The 18515-nt window shown below is 34.6% G+C and overlaps 1 protein-coding gene across 1 annotated transcript in view; it reads right to left on the minus strand.

Moving 5' to 3' along the window:
• Positions 1 to 315: 315 nt before the first annotated feature.
• Positions 316 to 18515, minus strand: part of LOC137924151 (alpha-tocopherol transfer protein-like) — a 29760-nt gene continuing 11560 nt past the window's right edge. Inside the window, exons 2-5 of the mRNA XM_068767502.1 lie at positions 12280 to 12404; positions 6998 to 7094; positions 2811 to 2952; positions 316 to 1715 (exon numbers count right to left, since the gene is read on the minus strand). Coding sequence (XP_068623603.1) covers positions 1467 to 1715; positions 2811 to 2952; positions 6998 to 7094; positions 12280 to 12404 — 613 coding nt within the window. The 3' untranslated portion in view covers positions 316 to 1466. The remainder of the gene's footprint in view (positions 1716 to 2810; positions 2953 to 6997; positions 7095 to 12279; positions 12405 to 18515) is intronic.

Below are 18515 nucleotides of genomic sequence, written 5' to 3' on the forward strand. Positions count from 1 at the left end.
TTTTATTATATATGTATGGATCTGGCTAACAACATCGGGCAGTACAGCTTGCAGGAACAGATAATAAACAATAAATAATTTTAATATGTAGTCTCACTTCGAAAACGCTTTTTATCACTATATTATCACTAAGTTGTTTATTATTTATTTGTACCATAAATAAACTGACACTTGATAAGCTATATATAAATATCTGTGTATATTTAAATGAGATTATCATTGAAACTTTGTTTTTAATATTTGTACCATATTACAACGATTATCTTTAAAACAGACAGTTTAAGATGATTTGTGGAATTAAATAAAAGATTCGAATTATGCAAACAAAATTTATTAAAACAAAATCACATGATATTTTCTCTAACCAATATCACAAAATACAGTGTATCACAAAATATCGGCATAGTTAAATCATTTACAATTTATATAAGATTCTAAAAATCTACTAAATCAGCGACCAAAAAGTTACCAACACCGCTATCTCACCACCAATGATAGGAAGAAATTTATTAAAGAGAAACCGACTAAATTTAAAACTTCACTAACTACTTATATGTTAAAATTCTAGCTAATGTAATGGTTATTGTTTTATTTTTACCCTATAATTTGTAATTGAAAGATCTTTTCGTTTATGAATATAATAATTTTTGTACTTAAATGGCGTTGTACATACAGAAGTGTATGTTACTTAAAACATTCTATTTATTTTGGACTACGGATGTCTTAATAAATTGCGTATATAATATATACGTTGATTTATTTCTAATGGCAACAATTTTCAACTAGCAACAATATGTACACGTTATAAAATTAAATATAATTCTTAATAAAAATTATTTCTTTATATATATTAATTTTTGTCATGTTTTATTATGATACTTCAAGCGAACAAACTTTGTTCTTATAAGAAACTGAATTACAGTGTATGCGAAAGCACTTGTGACTACAGTTTTTATGACCATTTATATATAATATGTGAAATTACATAGTAAAGGCTAGTAAAAGTTAACCAGTGTTTCATCAACCATCGATATCTTTAGTCAAAAATAATAACAGAACACATATTGTGCAACATATTTGTTACCTATTCGAGTCAAATTACTTACTGCTACGAGTATAATATTATTCATGTCAAGAATATTAATTTTAATTTTGAAAAAATTGAATTGATCAAAGTTAATTGGCAGTGTTTATATTATCATGTTATTTGAAAATTTACTCCATTATATATTTTATTATATCGATGTATAATATCAAAATAATAAAAAATAACATATTGATAATACGGAAGCACATAATTTTAATATTTTCTGAACATAGATAACTAATTAAAATTCGCGTATGTTATACTTAGATAAAATAACTGGTTAACCTGTGGAATGTTGTCTATGGTCCGCAGACATCATACCGTCAAAGTCTGAGAGCTATAAGGACGTAATAATCGTGACTACAGCGCCCTCAACCGTTTAGTCTATATCAAGATTCTTGAATGCTTTCTCCATCGCCTTGTCTCGCTTTTTATCTGGGAGGGCAGCGATCCTCTGTTCTTCCTCAGCACGGAAGTAGGGTTCCAGGGTGCGTAGTTGCTGCATGCACTTTGCATGGAGGGTTTGGGTGTCGGGCAGTGTGCCGCCGTGGTCAGGTGGTAAAGCGGATCGCGGCACCACCGTCTCGTAGAACTTCTCGAGGTCTTCGTTCTTGTGATGAAATTTAATCTGGACAATGTCAATTTTAATTATTCAAATGTTTTTTATAAATTTTCATTTTTCTACATACTATAATCAAATATTAAGATGAAATTATCATTTAAAACTCCTGGGCTTTAGCAAGGCAGGTATTTTTTTCTTAGGTTGGTGGCACTGTTTAAAACATTTGCCAAGGGTGTGTTTTTGCCAAAAAAAGTAAAAAAACTTGACTTATGTCGTTCCACTACCACTGTATTCGACCGAATTGGCTTCGCACGACTTCTGCTTACTCAGCAGACTCAAAAGATCAATGTGGGAACGCCGTTTTGAAACAATTGATGAGATAAACACCTGAAAAAGACCATTCAGACTGTTTCGAGGACTGGAAAAAGCGTTGGCAAAAGTAAATCAAGTTCATGGACTAGAAAAGTAGAGCCTTTCATGGTCTGTTAAATTGAACACGAGAAGGATAGCAATACAAAGTGGTTTCGTGTTTCTGGGGACAAAGCAAGGGTGATGAAGTATATTCTACCTTGACAAGGTATTGAGGAGTAATACTAGGACCTTTATAAGATCCAGGCGCCCCATTAAAGTACCGAAGAATACAATAGAGTGGATTGTAGTGGATAATCCCAAGTCTATCTCTCCAAGAGAAGGCAGCAGGGTATTTTTTGCGTGAAGATTTCTCTTGCTAAACTAGTAAGAAAACCTCCTTGCAAGACTACTTAGTGACCATGATAATCTCTAGATGTACACCAATGTATTCCGGTTAATAAATCGATTTTACGTTCAAAATCCTAAGTTCCCAAAGCCCACGTGTACCTTCAAGGATCCACGGGAGATTCATCAGAGATCTACGTTGGAACAAACAATAGGGTTTCATAATTCACAAAACTAAAATATTGGCTTGACTTCACTAATCAATGTAGGAAGATAATATTTTGAGAGACTTGGAAGTCAGCTGCGACGTAAATTTCCATATTAAGATCTAATTTTCAAAATTTTTGCTATGTTTTGAAAATATTGCAGAAATGTAGTTGCAAGAGTTCACATGTAATTTTTTTATGTAGAAAATGGTACATGAGAAAAAAAGTCAGGTAACCTATGGTCTAAATAAAATCTCACCATATCGAAGAACTTCTTCTCCATGAACGGCCTTATGATTACCAACAGCTTGTCCAGCACCGGCTCCGTGTTGAAAACGTGAATGGCCTTCATACGAACAGGCAGCGCCTCCTGAATGTACTGGAAGAACTTGCGCAGCGATCTGTAATAACACGCTATTATATTATCTGTGCTCATCGTTTATGTACGATTATGTCAAATGAACGAAGTGTCAATTTTGGGCGCGAAATTTTTGACAGTTTTAATGAACAAAATTAAAATATATTTTTTGTGTGCAAGTTAAATATTGTGTTATTTTATATAAGTTTAAATAAAATTTTACGAAATATTTTTTACTTAATGTGGTAATATTATAAAATTACTGATTATTATATATACATTAATTTTTTATATATTTGATTTCATATTAATTATTTTGAAATTATAACGCTGTAGGATATATTTAAATTGGGGCCCAGCTAACAAGAAATTTCCAATTATTCGCATTTCAGACCGTACGAAGTTTCAGAAACTTGATACAAGATGGCGTTCGGTACACGGTAATTTTGGACGAACCGAGTAACAGACTAAGCCGAGGTTCGGCTTCTTCAGGCGCTTACTTTTCGGAATGTTAAGTGACATTTATCGACGAATTACGGCCCAAGCCGAGGTCTCGTCAAGGGGTTCTTGGAGCCTGGAGCGTCGAAGCAAAATATGAGCTCAACAAAAATCCGGTGAAATAGTAGTATGTAGCGGATCGAACCGAGGCTTTCTAGGGAACCCGCAAGCTTTGATACTCTAAAAGAGGTCCTAGCTTAGGCGCCCTCTGCGCCATGCCACTTCAACCGCGGAATCAGCTAATGCCATTTGGGTAGTAATGACCATCCGCTCCAATCAAAGACTACATGATAGATACCGGAGTACATTTTGATATGGCCTTTTCAATGAGAAACATTTCGGTGTTTACAGCTATATTGAAGCTGCACACCGCTTCTTCTTTTTTTCAACCGATGGACGCCCACTGCAAGGCTATTCCCCAAAGATCTCCATGAAGACTAGCGACATCCCGTGACTTTAGCTATGTCGTCAGTTCAACTAGCGTGGAGTCTACCCATGTCGCGTCTAGCAGCTTTTGGCCATGACTGGAACCTTTCGGCCCCAACGGTGACCGTTGTACAAGCGATATACCCCGCCTACTGCCATTGCAGACGGGCAATTATTCGAGCTACGTCGTTGATCTTGGTTCTCCTGCGGATCTCATTTCTAATTCAATCTCGCAGCGAAACTCTGAACATAGCTCCTCTCTTGGTGACCTTGAACTTTCACATAAGGTATCTAATAGATTCAGGCGTTAAAAACCGGTGTCTAGACTAGGTGTTTGGCATTAATTGGTGTAACATAACTCCTGAGGATGCCCCGTGGTGTGAAACACGTGTTGAGTGAATTAACGGCGGTAGTTGTGTTTCGCATCGTTTACCGCACGCGCATTTATCAGCGGGCTGGCCGGCGGTGCACTTCGTTGCACGACTACTGCTGCATACCGGAAGTAGCTATATATTAGTTACTTTCTTATCACACTTACAGTTTTCCTTATTATAATTTCTTTGGTATTATTATCATGTATATCATATTTCTATATATAAAGGGACTAATATATAGCTACTTTGGCTATTCAGTGCACCGCCCGCCAGCCCGCTGATAAAAGCGCGTGCGGTAAACAATGCGAAACACAACTACCAACATTAATCTACTCTACACGTGTTAGACCGACCGAGTCTGTACTCGATGTTTGGCACTAGTCGGTGCACTTCATTACACGACTACTGCTACATAGCGGAAGTAGCTATATATTAGTCCTTTTCTTACTTTCACATAAGACATGTCATAAGTGACCACACCGTTTCACATGTAACTAAGGTCCAAAAATCGATTTGAAAGCGTTACCAAGACGCTTAAGTTACTAGAAGAAATATTTCTTCAGCAGATAATAATGAGAGATTTTATTTTGTTTATAAAAATGTTTTGCAGTATTTATTTATTTTTATTTAATATTCTTTATTCTACACGATAAGATACATAATATTCAGATACAATAATATACAGAAAAGTACAATGGGCGGTCTTATCACTCAAGGCAATCTCTTACAGACAACCATAGTAAGGAAAAGATAATAGTACTTATAAAGGGTAGTTTACGTGTACAAAAAAAATACATATTCACAAACAAATGAACATAAATATACATAAACATAAATAGACATACATACGTAAACATACATACATACGTATATATCATATATACTTATAATAAAAATATTATTTTTAATTGGCGCGGTATTTTTTAGACTACAGATGTGGAATGATATAGGGACTCCATTGGTGGCGCTAGTGGCGCCAGAAAGACGAAAAGCGCGTACCTGGCGTCTCTCTATTTCCAATCCGTCTTTGTCCCCCGTACCGTGAATTGCCCAAATTTAACCACACTGTTGTTCAAGCATATACACAAAATTTCGTAAACTGTTGTTCTGTGTGGTTACATTCTTTAAATACAACCTATTGAACATACGAATTTATGTAACACTTCTAAATGTACATGGTTTTTACCGAAAATAATAATAAAACAATTTTCACGTTACATTAAATAAATATTACCATTTATTTGGAGATTTATCTGTTCTAAAACATCTCGTGTGCGTTTTATACATTCCACACTTACACGTCTCATTACATACTAATATTTCCGCGCATATTATAGTGATTAATATTTATTTAAATGTATATTTAATTAAATTATTATTCTTGATTTACAATACCCGGCGATAAATATTGCACATCGACTTTTGGAAAGAGACAACCGGCTTATTACGACTTAGTATAGCGTTATCTCTGTCGCACGGAATACAATAGTCCATTGTACATTAAATTGACACGGTCGCGTTCGTTTCTGGTAAAAAACACTTAATTATAATGGTTGATAATTTATAAGAACAAATAAAACAGGAAAAAAACATTTAAAATTGAATTACATGAACAGCAAATATGAAACTGTGGGTAGTTCGACAAACAATAGTTGGGTTCGCTTGTGTGTATTTGTATAACAAATATGAAGTCATTTAACGACGGTCTTTATCGTGATATTCCTTTAACCTTTTAATAGGGTGGCGCAAAAGTAACGTCATAATGTAAAAGTGCCTTAACTTTTACAAGTGCGGTATCGACAACCCGGAAATTCTTCCTCGGATGCCGTTTTAGCATTTTCGAGCTGGACACAGTCTTAGCCCAGCTCTGGTTTAAGCTTAATGAAAGTCCTGCTTGCTTCTATGAATCGGGTGTGGACATCATAGTGCATCTGACAGCACACTGTCCCGCATTCGAAAGACCTCGATTTGACTCTGAATGCCGGTTAGGCGAAAAGATTTTCGATGATCATCGCCTCACAGATGAAAGATTACAATGACCACCGTTCCTCAAATGCTGCAGGAAGATAGTGGAGGACGCAATATAAATAAATAAAACTGATACAGATCGGGTAAGCAACTAAATAAACAGGAGGTAGAGAAAAGAAAAATAAATCTAGAATTAAAAGAACTAGGAAGAAATATTAAAAACCAAAAACAATGTTAGGTAATTAAAATAAAAACTGGAAACTGTAATAATTCTTAATAAATTAATAATATAAATAAGAATGTAAAATAACACAAAACAAATATAAATTGAAGTAAAGATATTTGAGAAACGAGGCGAAGGAAGTGAGGCGACGAATGAACGGAAATAAGTATGAAAAAGAATGAACGAAAAGGAAAGATAGATCATACGAAGAATAATAGAAGAGTACACAAATAAAAGGAAGAGAAAGTGAAAAAATCATTAAAGAATATCATACCCTGTCTTACAAAATAGGGAGTACGAGAGGTCCCTATCGGGGGTCATTTAAAAAAAAAACTATTACAAATGGCGCCAAATGTCAACAAGCGATGAAGTATACCTATATATCTACATTTGGCGCGATTGGTTAAAATTAAGACAGGTTCAACTTGCGACATTACTTTTGCGCCACCTGTTACAATGAAACGAAGCGGATTGTATAATACGCGGTTGCTTTAATCATACCTTTGTCTATCCTTCTGATAGCTAGAACATACAATAATATATACATATATGTTTATAAGGATTACACACGGGTATACAGAAATGGTAAGAAAACTTACAAAAGTCCAACCCTGGTGATGTGTCCGAGTTTCACGCCGCGCATATCGAATAGGAAGATATATCCTGGCTGCGGACCTCTTTGGTATAAACACGCATCTGGAAAATATAAATATATATCTTATTACTATGTTTTTATAGTAAATATCAACACAATATATGACGCGAAATCCATCTACGAAAACATACGAAACGACTGCAATTAACGCAAGTTAGTATTGCAAATACCACGAGTTGTCGAACCCAAGGTAAACGTAGTGGCATTATTGTGCGAGCGGGAACGCTATAGGAGCGAGGGAGACAACTACTACTCCGCGCTCTCATTCGTCGCGACTACTTGTAGTCAAGAAATTTAAATAAATATCGCCAAGTTCTCTAATAAAAAGCGAGTAGCAATCTGGACTCAGTGCATATTTTATTTCTACCCCCGTTGAGTAACAACAAATACCTTTAATTTGCAATTTTTTTGGTGAAATTTCTTGTCTGATATTCCTCAATGCCTCCACGAAGGTTTTTCAATAACCAACCTATCTCGTCGGAAACGAGGGCGTATCATAGGGGACGCCAACCACCGATCATACTAGATACAATACCCGAAGATAAATATTGCACATCGACCTTTGGAAAGAGACAATCGGTTAATTTCGACCACTGACAAAACGTCACATAGGTAATGTGAGACAGAGATAATGCTCTACGAAGCCAAAATTAGCCGATTCTCTCTTTCCAAAGGTCGATGTGCAATATTTATTGCCGGGTACTACAGAAGCATTCTTGGAGTTTCTTCCGTTTCTTCTCCCAGCTTTAACGCTTTCCGAAATGGTAGTAATGATATTAGCCAGACAAATAGCCAACCAAGCCAAGATACGGTCCTCTAAGACGCTCTTGTAATTTCAAGATATTGTGAAGGATAAAAGGAAAGAATAAAAGAAATTGAGAAGAATGAAAGTGAGTGTAGAATAAAGATAAAACCCTGAAAAAAAATATTTGTAAATAAAGTCCCTGTCCCAAACAAAACAGGGGTACGAGAGGCTCCCTATAGCGGAGGCCATAAAAAAAAAGACGCTTTCGTATCAGAATGTTAAGCGGGTGCTATCGACGAATGACAGATCACGCCTGGGTCCACTCATGTGATCCCTTGAGTCAAGTCACTCCATGGAGCTTTCACTTAACCTATCCTATATTATAATATAACCTTGCCAGCCTCCCAATCCATCCCAGGGTTCCCCGGAAGCTCTCGCTTCGCTATTTTTAAGATCTTAGATTAGACGCCCTGTGAGCCCTACCATTTTAAGGGGAATGTACAAATGCCATTTGGACAGCAGTGATAGTCCATAGGAAACAGAAACGTGTTCCATCATTTCGAGCTTTAGCAAGCTAGTAGTCATTCAACGAACTACGGAGAAGGCTTTCGTACTAAGACCAGGAATGAGAAGATTCGTGACTGAAAGAAAGTAAACGACATAGCCTAGAGAATTGGTAAGTTGAATTGGCTGTATATAGGCCACAAAGCATACAGAACTGACCACCACTGGGGCTTTATGGTTTTGGAGTTGAAACACTAGGCCGTCAAGTCCAGTGTAGGGATTTTGGGTGGACATAATCGGATGACTGTTAATGTCCCGTTTCTATGATTTAGCTCCCTTAGAACCTCGGCGTAGGTCGTTATATGACAATATTACCGTATTCAGTCGCTAAGTTCATAAATAGTTTAGGCAGGCGCTTCATGAAGTGCTCTGCCGAAATAAGTCCCCCCCTCCCCCCTCCATAGATGAAGAAAGATAAGAGATTGTTGAGAAAAAAAATTGTATAAAAGAGGAAAATGAAATAAAGAAATACTTTACTCAGAGTTGTAACGTTTAAAAAGGTGAGCCATGATAAAAGGGCTCCCGAAAGGGGATTTCGGCTTTGACCGTGTAACAACATGAAGCATTCCATCTCTAGAGAACTGGACAGTTGACTTTAGCTTCTAACATAACCTCGATGACGCCACCTGGAAGGTCATCAGCCTCCATCTCCATCGACCAGTTCACGGCAGTGATTACGTAAATCAACACGAACGACTTCCCCGCATTGCCGGCTCTAAAAGCATCTCTAAAGTTACGTAATAACCATTATGCTGTACAAGAAAACTTAAAATGAACCTTATGACAGAAGAATCAAGCATCAAATTCCTATTCCTATTATATTTGATACGTGAAACTTGTTCTTGATATTATTAAGATTATAATACAGTATGATTGGTTATTGGTGTGAAAAAAATTAATGGATATATATCTTAATTACTGTCAATATGTTTAACACTCAAGCAAATGTATCAAAAATAATAAACAACGTAATGGTAATATGGTGTGAAAAAGTGTTTTAATGATTACTATATATCAATATTAATTATTATTTACTTTCCGTCCCTGCGGACTTTGTACTGCAGGAAGTTTTTGGCCAGTCGCATTCCAATAGAAAAAAAAATATATTTCAGAATTATGACTTTGTAGTATTTTAAAGCTTTTTTCCAATTGTTAGGATCTTTTTTTTACTATTATTAGGATCTTTTTTTACTATTATTAGGAGCCTTTTTACTATTATTAGGATCTTCTTTACTATTATTAGGATCTTTTTTTACTGTTATTAGGATCTTTTTACTGTTATTAGGATCTTTTTTTACTATTATTTGGATCTTTTTTACTATTATTCGGTTCTTTTTTTTCTATTATTAGGAGCTTTGTTCCACAGAAACAAGTGTTCGTGCCTTTGTTTTTATTTACGTTTAATATTACAGAAAAAAAATGTTTTGCTCATGTTTTCTAAACCAAGTTATTCTAGTCTCCTTTTGAATTATTTCCTAGATTAAATGTTTAACTATGTATAAGAGTTCTGTTAAAAGTTCCTATTTATCTCAATAGAGCTGGAGACATATAAAATATAACTAAATATTACGTCTAAACTAAAAAGCTTGGTCACGTTCCTTTCTTTTCACTAGACGTGGTACTTCAAACTAAAACGCCTATATAATATATAAATTGGCTTCTCTGATTACTGTTCAAAAATCACACTCCACCTTTCTAGCCCGTGCCTTTGTTCTTAAAATTCTAATATTTCCCAACCAAAGGTATGTCATTTTAATCATACTCTATCTCAAGTATCACTTAATGTCTTCAAGACTACATTCTAGATAGAAGAAGAAGAAACGATGATACGAAGACTGTAGTGTCATGGAGATATATCAGGACAGTGCTAGAAAGTTTTGTGCTGGCTTCTTTTTAATTGGCATTTACGAAAGTTATTACGTCAATGATTTCTTGCTACTTCAAGCACATAAACTACTTCTTTTCTGTCCATTCAGCGCTTCATCTTTCATCTCCAACCTTCTTATTCTAAATTTCTTACGTTTTTGTATGGCACAGTGGTTAACTAAGTAAGTTTATTCTCTTTAGTCTAACAACTGTATAACAACATCTAGTTTTTAATATTACGTTTCATGCGACCACTTCATAAACCCTACTACATATTGCCATCAGGTTGTGCGCCAGTATTGGCGATTGCCGTATTCACATCGACGAATATTGCGATCGCATCTCGAGTATCGTCCGTGCAAGACACGCACGACGTGTGATGTAATTGCTACCACAGTGTGATGAACACTGTGATATAGCTCGAGAGTGTCTGTTTTTCGACATACAACGATGATCTCCTCGTTCTAGCTGTCGAGTCTCTTGGATGGTGGGCGTCCTTGAACCTGAGCTATAAATTCACTTTACTGATCGAACTGGTACTTCTAAGAGGCGTGTTTCCAATAGAAAGCTTTCAGAATGCATATCCAAGAGCGTCTTCCAGTATTTTTTGACGTGTCAAACATATTCGTCTTTTTGACGATAATTTCGTCCGACTTCTACAGTACAAAACCGGTTATTTTACGTTTTAACTATTGGGGCTTGGTGCCCCCCCCCCCCCTAAAGAGTCTAAATAATTTCAAAATTTAGAACAAAATGTAGTAATATATATTTTTTTGGTTTAAAATAATAATAAATATATATAAAATCAATAGTGTCGACTAGTTCATGTTCTATTGACATTATTGCAAGATTATTTAATCTATTTCTCATTAAATAATCTTGCAATAATGTAATAATTTATTATTTTGTCATTTAGGGCCCTTTTAAAAAACACTGTGTTTTGTGAATGAAAAGGTTAAGCCTTTTCATTCACACTGTGTATATTATAATTTGTAACCGTTTATTTTTTTATGTTCATATTATTTAACAACTTTTTTAGTATAAAAATAGTAAAATTCGATATTCTTTTTATGTTATTTACTTTAATTTATGGTTTTCATTTTTCTTTTAACATTTCATAATCCATCATTCAAAAAAATTAAAAAAAAAATTATTTTCAACTTTGGTGCCCCCCCCCCCCCACTTGTGGTGCCCGGTGCGGCCGCCCCGCTCGCCACCCCCTAGCTACGCCACTGTGTAAAATATTGTACATTACCCGGCGATAAATATTTCACATCGACGTTTTGAAAGAGACAATCGGCTAATTACGGGTTCGTAGAGCACTATCTCTGTCCCACACTACCTATGTGACGTTTTATCAGTTGTATTTCGTGCGACAGAGATAGTGCTGATACAACAAATACATTGCATTGTAGCACACTAATTCCTATATCTTTTTTATTTGTTTACCTTTTTAAACTTACTATTACTCGATTCTATTTATTTTTATCAAGTTTGTGTGCATGCCATCATTATTGTATAAATAGATGGCATATGGTATATTACTAAATCAAAAAAAAAGATGATCTATTTCAATTTATATAATTGTACCCTTATTTGACGTTACAGACATGAGGTATGACGTGATATAAAAAAAATATTTCGTATTACAAAGGAACTATAATTATGTAAGAAGAGGACCAATATTTAGCCACTTCCGCACATGCAGTGATAGTCGTGCAACAACCGATTTTTAACAATTAGTGCCAAACACAGAGTGCACTGGCACTAATCGGTGTAACATAACTGAATATACCCCGTGGAGGGGTGAAACACGTGTTGAGTGATTTAACGGTGGCAGTTGTGTAGTTCGCATTTATCAGCGGGCTGGCCGGCGGTGCACTTTGTTGCACGACTACCACTGCATGTGCGGAAGTGGCTAAATATTGGTCATTTTCTTACTTAGGATGGACTTCCGCAAGGTAACGCCTGATTCCATTAAATAACAATAATTATATATATATCACCTTCAGAGCATGTCAAGAGAGCGTGCAAGACCAAAAAATACGCACCAACGGTCATGAAGAGAAGTTTCACACCAGTCTCCAGATGGTATTTTGACGGCTCCGTGTAGTGCAGTCTGTGGTATATGAGGTCATATCCTTCGCATGATTTTTCTGGGAGGAAGGAGAACTCTCTGCAATATGATAAAAAATATGTTAAACTCTACAAAACGCTATTAGAAAATAGGGCTGTAACTATTGAAGAAATTAAATTCCGAGGACTGGGAAATACAGAGCAGGGCATCCTTGTCAAGATCATTGGAAGACGCTGTATATCGGCTCCTTCAAACCGGTCCTGTTGGAAATCTTTGGCTAATGATGATAAGTTCCAAGTCGCCTAGAAATATTCAAAAAGAATGCTTCAAAGAAACTGTTAAAACAGGTGGCGCAAAAGTAATGTCATAATAGAAAAGTTTCGGGGCACCAAAGTTGAAAAAAACCGTAATTTAAAATAAATAACATAAAAAGAATATCGAATTTTACTATTTTTGTGCTAAAAAGTTGTTAAATAATACGAACATTAAAAGAAAGTAAACGGTTACAAATTATAATATACACAGTGTTTAAGCATTTCATTCGCAAAACACATAAAGTGTTTTTAAAAGGGCCCTAAATCACAAAAACACATATCTGTGTTTCAAACTAGTCGACACTATTGATTTTGAAAATGTGATTAATGACTTTGCAGGCCAAAAAGCGAGAAATGTTCGTTTTAAATTTTCCCAATAAATTTTATTAAGATCTAATGCTATTTTATATATATTTATTATTATTTTGAACCAAAAAAAATTATATATTACCTATATTCTGTTCTGAATTTTAAAATTATTTAGACTCTTAGGTGGGGGGGAGGCACCAAGCCCCAATTTGCCCCAGGCCCGAAATACCTCAGCTACGCCACTGTGTTTGATATATGTACATATCAAAAAAGTTTGTATTCGTTTTAAAAAACAATCTGTTGAGTTTCTGAATAGCTCTTCTCAACAGTTCAGCACGCCGAGCCTGCGGTAGCTTACTGCTTATAATGTTAAAATAATCGACGCTTCAAAGTGTATATATATATATATATATATATATATATATATTTATATATATATATATACGTACATGAATAACAGAATTTTAATTTTGGACATCCGGAAGAATTATTCAACGTAATAAAAAAGTATATGTTACAGGTGGCGCTAATGTAATGTCATAATGTGAACGCGTCTTAATTTTTGCTAATGTCGCACAAATGTCACTGCGCTTTGACATTTATGATCTAGATATATAGAGAATTAGTTGTCAACAGGCGATGGAGTATATCTATATATATACATATATTTGTTAAAATTATTATTTGTAAAAATTAAATCACGTTCACATTATGACATTAACACAACCATTTATTTTATTGAGAATTTTTTAAACTATGTGATGGAAGGAGCTGGCGGATCTACACGATTCCATGAATGTACGTGTCCAGGTTAGAAAGAGATAGTGAAAATCTATCAAAAGGGCTGTGAAACTATACCATATCTCTTTCAGTGTCATGAAGCGAAATAAATACAAGTACCTTCGTATCTGTAAACTTTTATTAAACACTTAGTATCATCTAAAACAGCTTATTTACGTCATAAGAAATGCAGGACCCACTTTGATAGAAGCTAGAATCAGATGGAATGGAATCCTTCAACTTAAAGCTATGAACAAAGGTTCCAAATACACTCTGACGGAAGGAGAGATTACATAAGACGCTGATGGGTCGTGAAATTAATTTCCAAGTTTTATTATCATTTAAAATACTTCACACAATAGACTACAAGCTATACATATATATATATATATATATATATATATATATATATATATATATATATATATATATATATATATATATATATATATATATTTATACATGTGTATAAATATGTGTGTGTGTGGTGTAGTTAAGCATATTTTCGATTATAGCAACTACTAATGGCAATAACTAATAAATATTTAAGGCTATATCTGATAAAGTGTATATGTATATATCTGTATTGTTAAACATTATTAAAAGACGTGTTGTTTTGGAATTTCTTCCTGCTTCTTCTCCCCACAACTATAACACATTGCCAACGGAATCATACAGAACGAGTGAAAAATAAAAAACATTGAAAAATAAATAGATAAAGAGTAGTTGATCAATAAAAGTTCTGTTAAAACTTCCAATGTTGAATAAGTTAATTTTATCTTTATATTTATCAAGTTATAGTACCTCATGTCAAGTCAAAAAATGTTAAAAAAATAACATATACATACTTAATAAAGTCGTATATCAACATACCATAAAATACGCTAAAAAACAAACATGTATTTTGTAGAAAAAAAAAAACAACATCCTTGTATTATAAGTTCGATGTAGAACGATACCACTATGTCATATTTTATAACTTACGTATACATTGCGGCGTGTTGTACAATGTCAACGGCGCTAATGACGTCAATGGTAATGGAGGTTGAAGCTTGCCAAGTTTAAACGGATCGTTGTAGGGTTCTGTATGATATTTATGTCGTAAGATTTAATCGTAACAGAAAAGTCTGTGGGTCAGGCAAATTTCAAAATTTAAACATTATTCAACATTCTATGGGCGTTACTTTACGGAAGTCCGGAAGTAAAAAAAGACTAATATTTAGCCACTTCCGCACATGCAGTGGTAGTCGTGCAAAAAAGTGCACCGCCCGCCAGCCCGCTGATAAATGCGTATGAGGCAAACAATGCGAATTACACAACTGCCACCGTTAAATCACTCAACACGTGTTTCACCCCTCACGGGGCATCTTCAGGAGTTATGTTACATCGATTAGTGCCAAACACAGAGTCAACTCTAAGATTTTAAACTATACGCATAAATAAAATGTTATTAAATATGTATTATAAAACAACTGTCATATAGCCTATTTCTTTAAAAAACATCTCTCATATAATCTCTTGTTGATATCGATCTTAGTTTACCAACTGTTCGAATCAAAAAAAGTAAGTCTACACACATACTTAAAAAACTATCATTCACACACACATTCGCCGGAGAAGATCATACAGTACCCGGCAACAAATATTGCACATCGAACTTTAGAAAGAGACAATCGGCTAATTTCGACTTCGTAGAGCGTTATCTCTCCGACAAAACGTCACATAGGTAGTGTGCAATAGAGATAATACTATACGAAGCCGAAATTATCCAAATGTCTTTTTCCAATAGTCGATGTCCAATATTTATTCTTACAATCATACAAAAAACAAAATTTTTAATAAAACTAGATAATAACATATATGGCAACACTTCTTTAAATATATGCAAATTATTCAAGATGGCGACTAGTTACAATTGTAATACAATGAGATCTGTAAAGCTGGTGAGCCTGCCTAACCTTCACAACTAACACTTCACCCATAACACTTCTCATAATCCACATGGCTTTAGAGAACGGCCGCCCGCCCCCGTTTCCGCCCACAGCGATGGCATTTCGAAGTGGGATCCGTATCCTTCTATCGCCAAGTACTCCACACTGCCTTCCCAAAACACAGCCTACCTACGTACGAACATCATCATTCAACTGGAATACGATCGCGATAGTAAATTTTGTAAATTCCCACGAAGCCATAAAAGCCTCCCGAACTAGCAGCATCTTCATCAACAGAATCAATAGAACAGTGGAATTTTTTTCTTGACGTGCAGCGGGTAAATATACCCTGATTTCATCTTTACTATTTTTTATTTATTTATTAATGTAATATGGTAACAATACTGAATACATTTAAGGATTGAGACTTGATATATAGGTCGCTAGTTCGATTTCCTGGGATACAATCTTATGTAATTCACATTTCTTGCATTAATTATATAGATTTGCCGTTGCAAACCAACTAGTTTCCAGAGGATGTGCACCAGCATCCTCTGCGTACCATAATACCACACTGGAATCGCTAACCCACTTGCCAAGCGTGGTGATTATGGTATAACTACCTATAGATATCTTTGGGGAAAGCCCAGGCCTTGCAGTGGGATTTAATGAACTAAAACGACAGAATACAATCGACGGTCTTATTTAAATTTATGTAATAATGTCAATCTATACAAATATATAAAATTGTAGTGTCTGTTAACATTAAAAGCAACCGCCTTTTACTACATTCATATGAATATTTATACGGTACATATACCAAAATTACGATTTTAATTTTTTTTCTGTCTGTATATTTTGGCTAATCTCTAAAATATCTGAACCGATTTTCAAATGACTTATACTGGCAGATAGCCGATGTAATAAGAAGTAAACCTACTTTTATTTTAGAAAAATTCTTTAAACCGAAAAAAAAATTAAATTAAATTTTTTTTTTGGTTAAATTCCACGCGTGCGAACACTCGGACAGTGTATAAAATAATAAATTAACAATAAACAAATATTTATTTATAATAAAATACATTATTATACATTGCACTAAGTTTAATGATATAAAATCGTAAGAATAATCTAAAGGTTGTTATTATAGCCTATAACACATTTTGAAATTCCAATAACATTTGGCTTCCCATTTTGTAATCAAAAATCTCTACTCTCCCTATATTGATAAGTGTTTATCTCATCTCATTCCCTTTGTTTCGATTCACATTTACAAAATCATGATTACATTTCGAGTAATTAAACATTATTATCACTGTAATTAAACGTGGTTTAATGACTGCAAAGTATATAAAATGCTACAAATAAAGAACATAAACACGTGAAGCATGGAAGACCATAATGGAACTCTTCAAGCGGTTTACATAACCTATTTATTGATCTGTGGGATTCTTTCTAGGGAACAGGTAACAACACGAAGTCCAATCCAAGTAGTTCAAGTATATCGAAGTAAATGAACAATTTTTTTTTATTTCTGTGGAATTCCCCTTACCGTCGATAATGACGTAATGTTGCACCTACAGACTATAAGTGACTAAGAAAGAAACTATTATATAGCTACTTCCGCTATGCAGCAGTAGTCGTACAATAAAGTACACCGCCCGCCAGCCCGCTGATAAATGCGCGTGCGGTAAACAATGCGAAACACAACTACCGCCGTTAATCTACTCTTCACGTGTTTTAAGCCTCCACGGGGCATCCTCAGGAGATGTTACACCGACCAGTGCCAAACACCGAGTCTTAGGATGGACTTCCGCGAGGTAACGCCTGAATCTATTAGATACTTACTAAAATGACTCATGCCTATTTTTCAAAAAAAAAAAAAAACTAAAGACTTAAATACCATTATAATAATGTTTCATTTTGATCAAGTTTCATATACCGCACAAAAAATCTTACATACAATAAATGGCACAAAAAATAGCACACAAAAACACGTTTGGGTATGTAATAAGATTTAGTATTTTATCAATAGTTTAATTTAATACATTTGTGTTTAAATAAAGAATGTCAATATATTGACACTCGTAAACCAATTAAAAAAGTGGTTACATGTAAACACATCTTTAAATTTATTTACATCTGTCTCGTACTAGTATCATCTGTCTCTTTCATTTACAGAAGAGTTGTACAAAGAATACTTGATAGAGAAATATATTATGGGGAACGGAAAGTAATGTCGTTTCTGTCGACATATGAATAACCTATTGATTTTTTATTGAAATTTTTGATACCCATATTGTGGTGGTTGTGGCAAAATATGTACCTAGTCCGCCATATTGGACCGGCGTCCATCTTGAATTTTAAATTTTGACATAATCATCGTGTTTTACTAGTGTAGCCCTTTCATTTGATACCCATATTGAGGGGGTTAAGGAAAAATCCGCCATTTTGTATCGGCGGCCATCTTAGATTTATAATGTTATTGATTTTATTATATTGTATTGTCATCTAAATTAAATGTGCGTACCAAATTTCAGATCAATCTGACAACGGGAAGGTGCTTAAATTTCAATTTCTAATTTTGAACCAAATAAATTCCGTACGGGTCGAACTAAACCGTTAAAAAAAGTTGTTGATAAGGTGAATATGTTGTTGATTATAAATATAAACTTGTTATAAATGTAGTCGTGTGAATTTAACTCAATGCGACATTACTCTCCGGTCCCTCTAATATAATTTTTTCTTATAGTTAGAGAACCCTGATTTACTCTGTCCTTCATTTCAAAATAATTGTTGTTCAGATAAATCTGTTACGCAGGTACGCAGGTTTAAACGCCAACCTTTGTCTTTACGAGGTAAATCATCAATAATGC

This window comes from Battus philenor, unplaced genomic scaffold (assembly GCF_028537555.1).
Source record: "Battus philenor isolate CCGP_79_NKW_IND1 unplaced genomic scaffold, ilBatPhil1.0.hap1 SCAF_23, whole genome shotgun sequence".
Lineage (NCBI taxonomy): Eukaryota > Metazoa > Arthropoda > Insecta > Lepidoptera > Papilionidae > Battus > Battus philenor.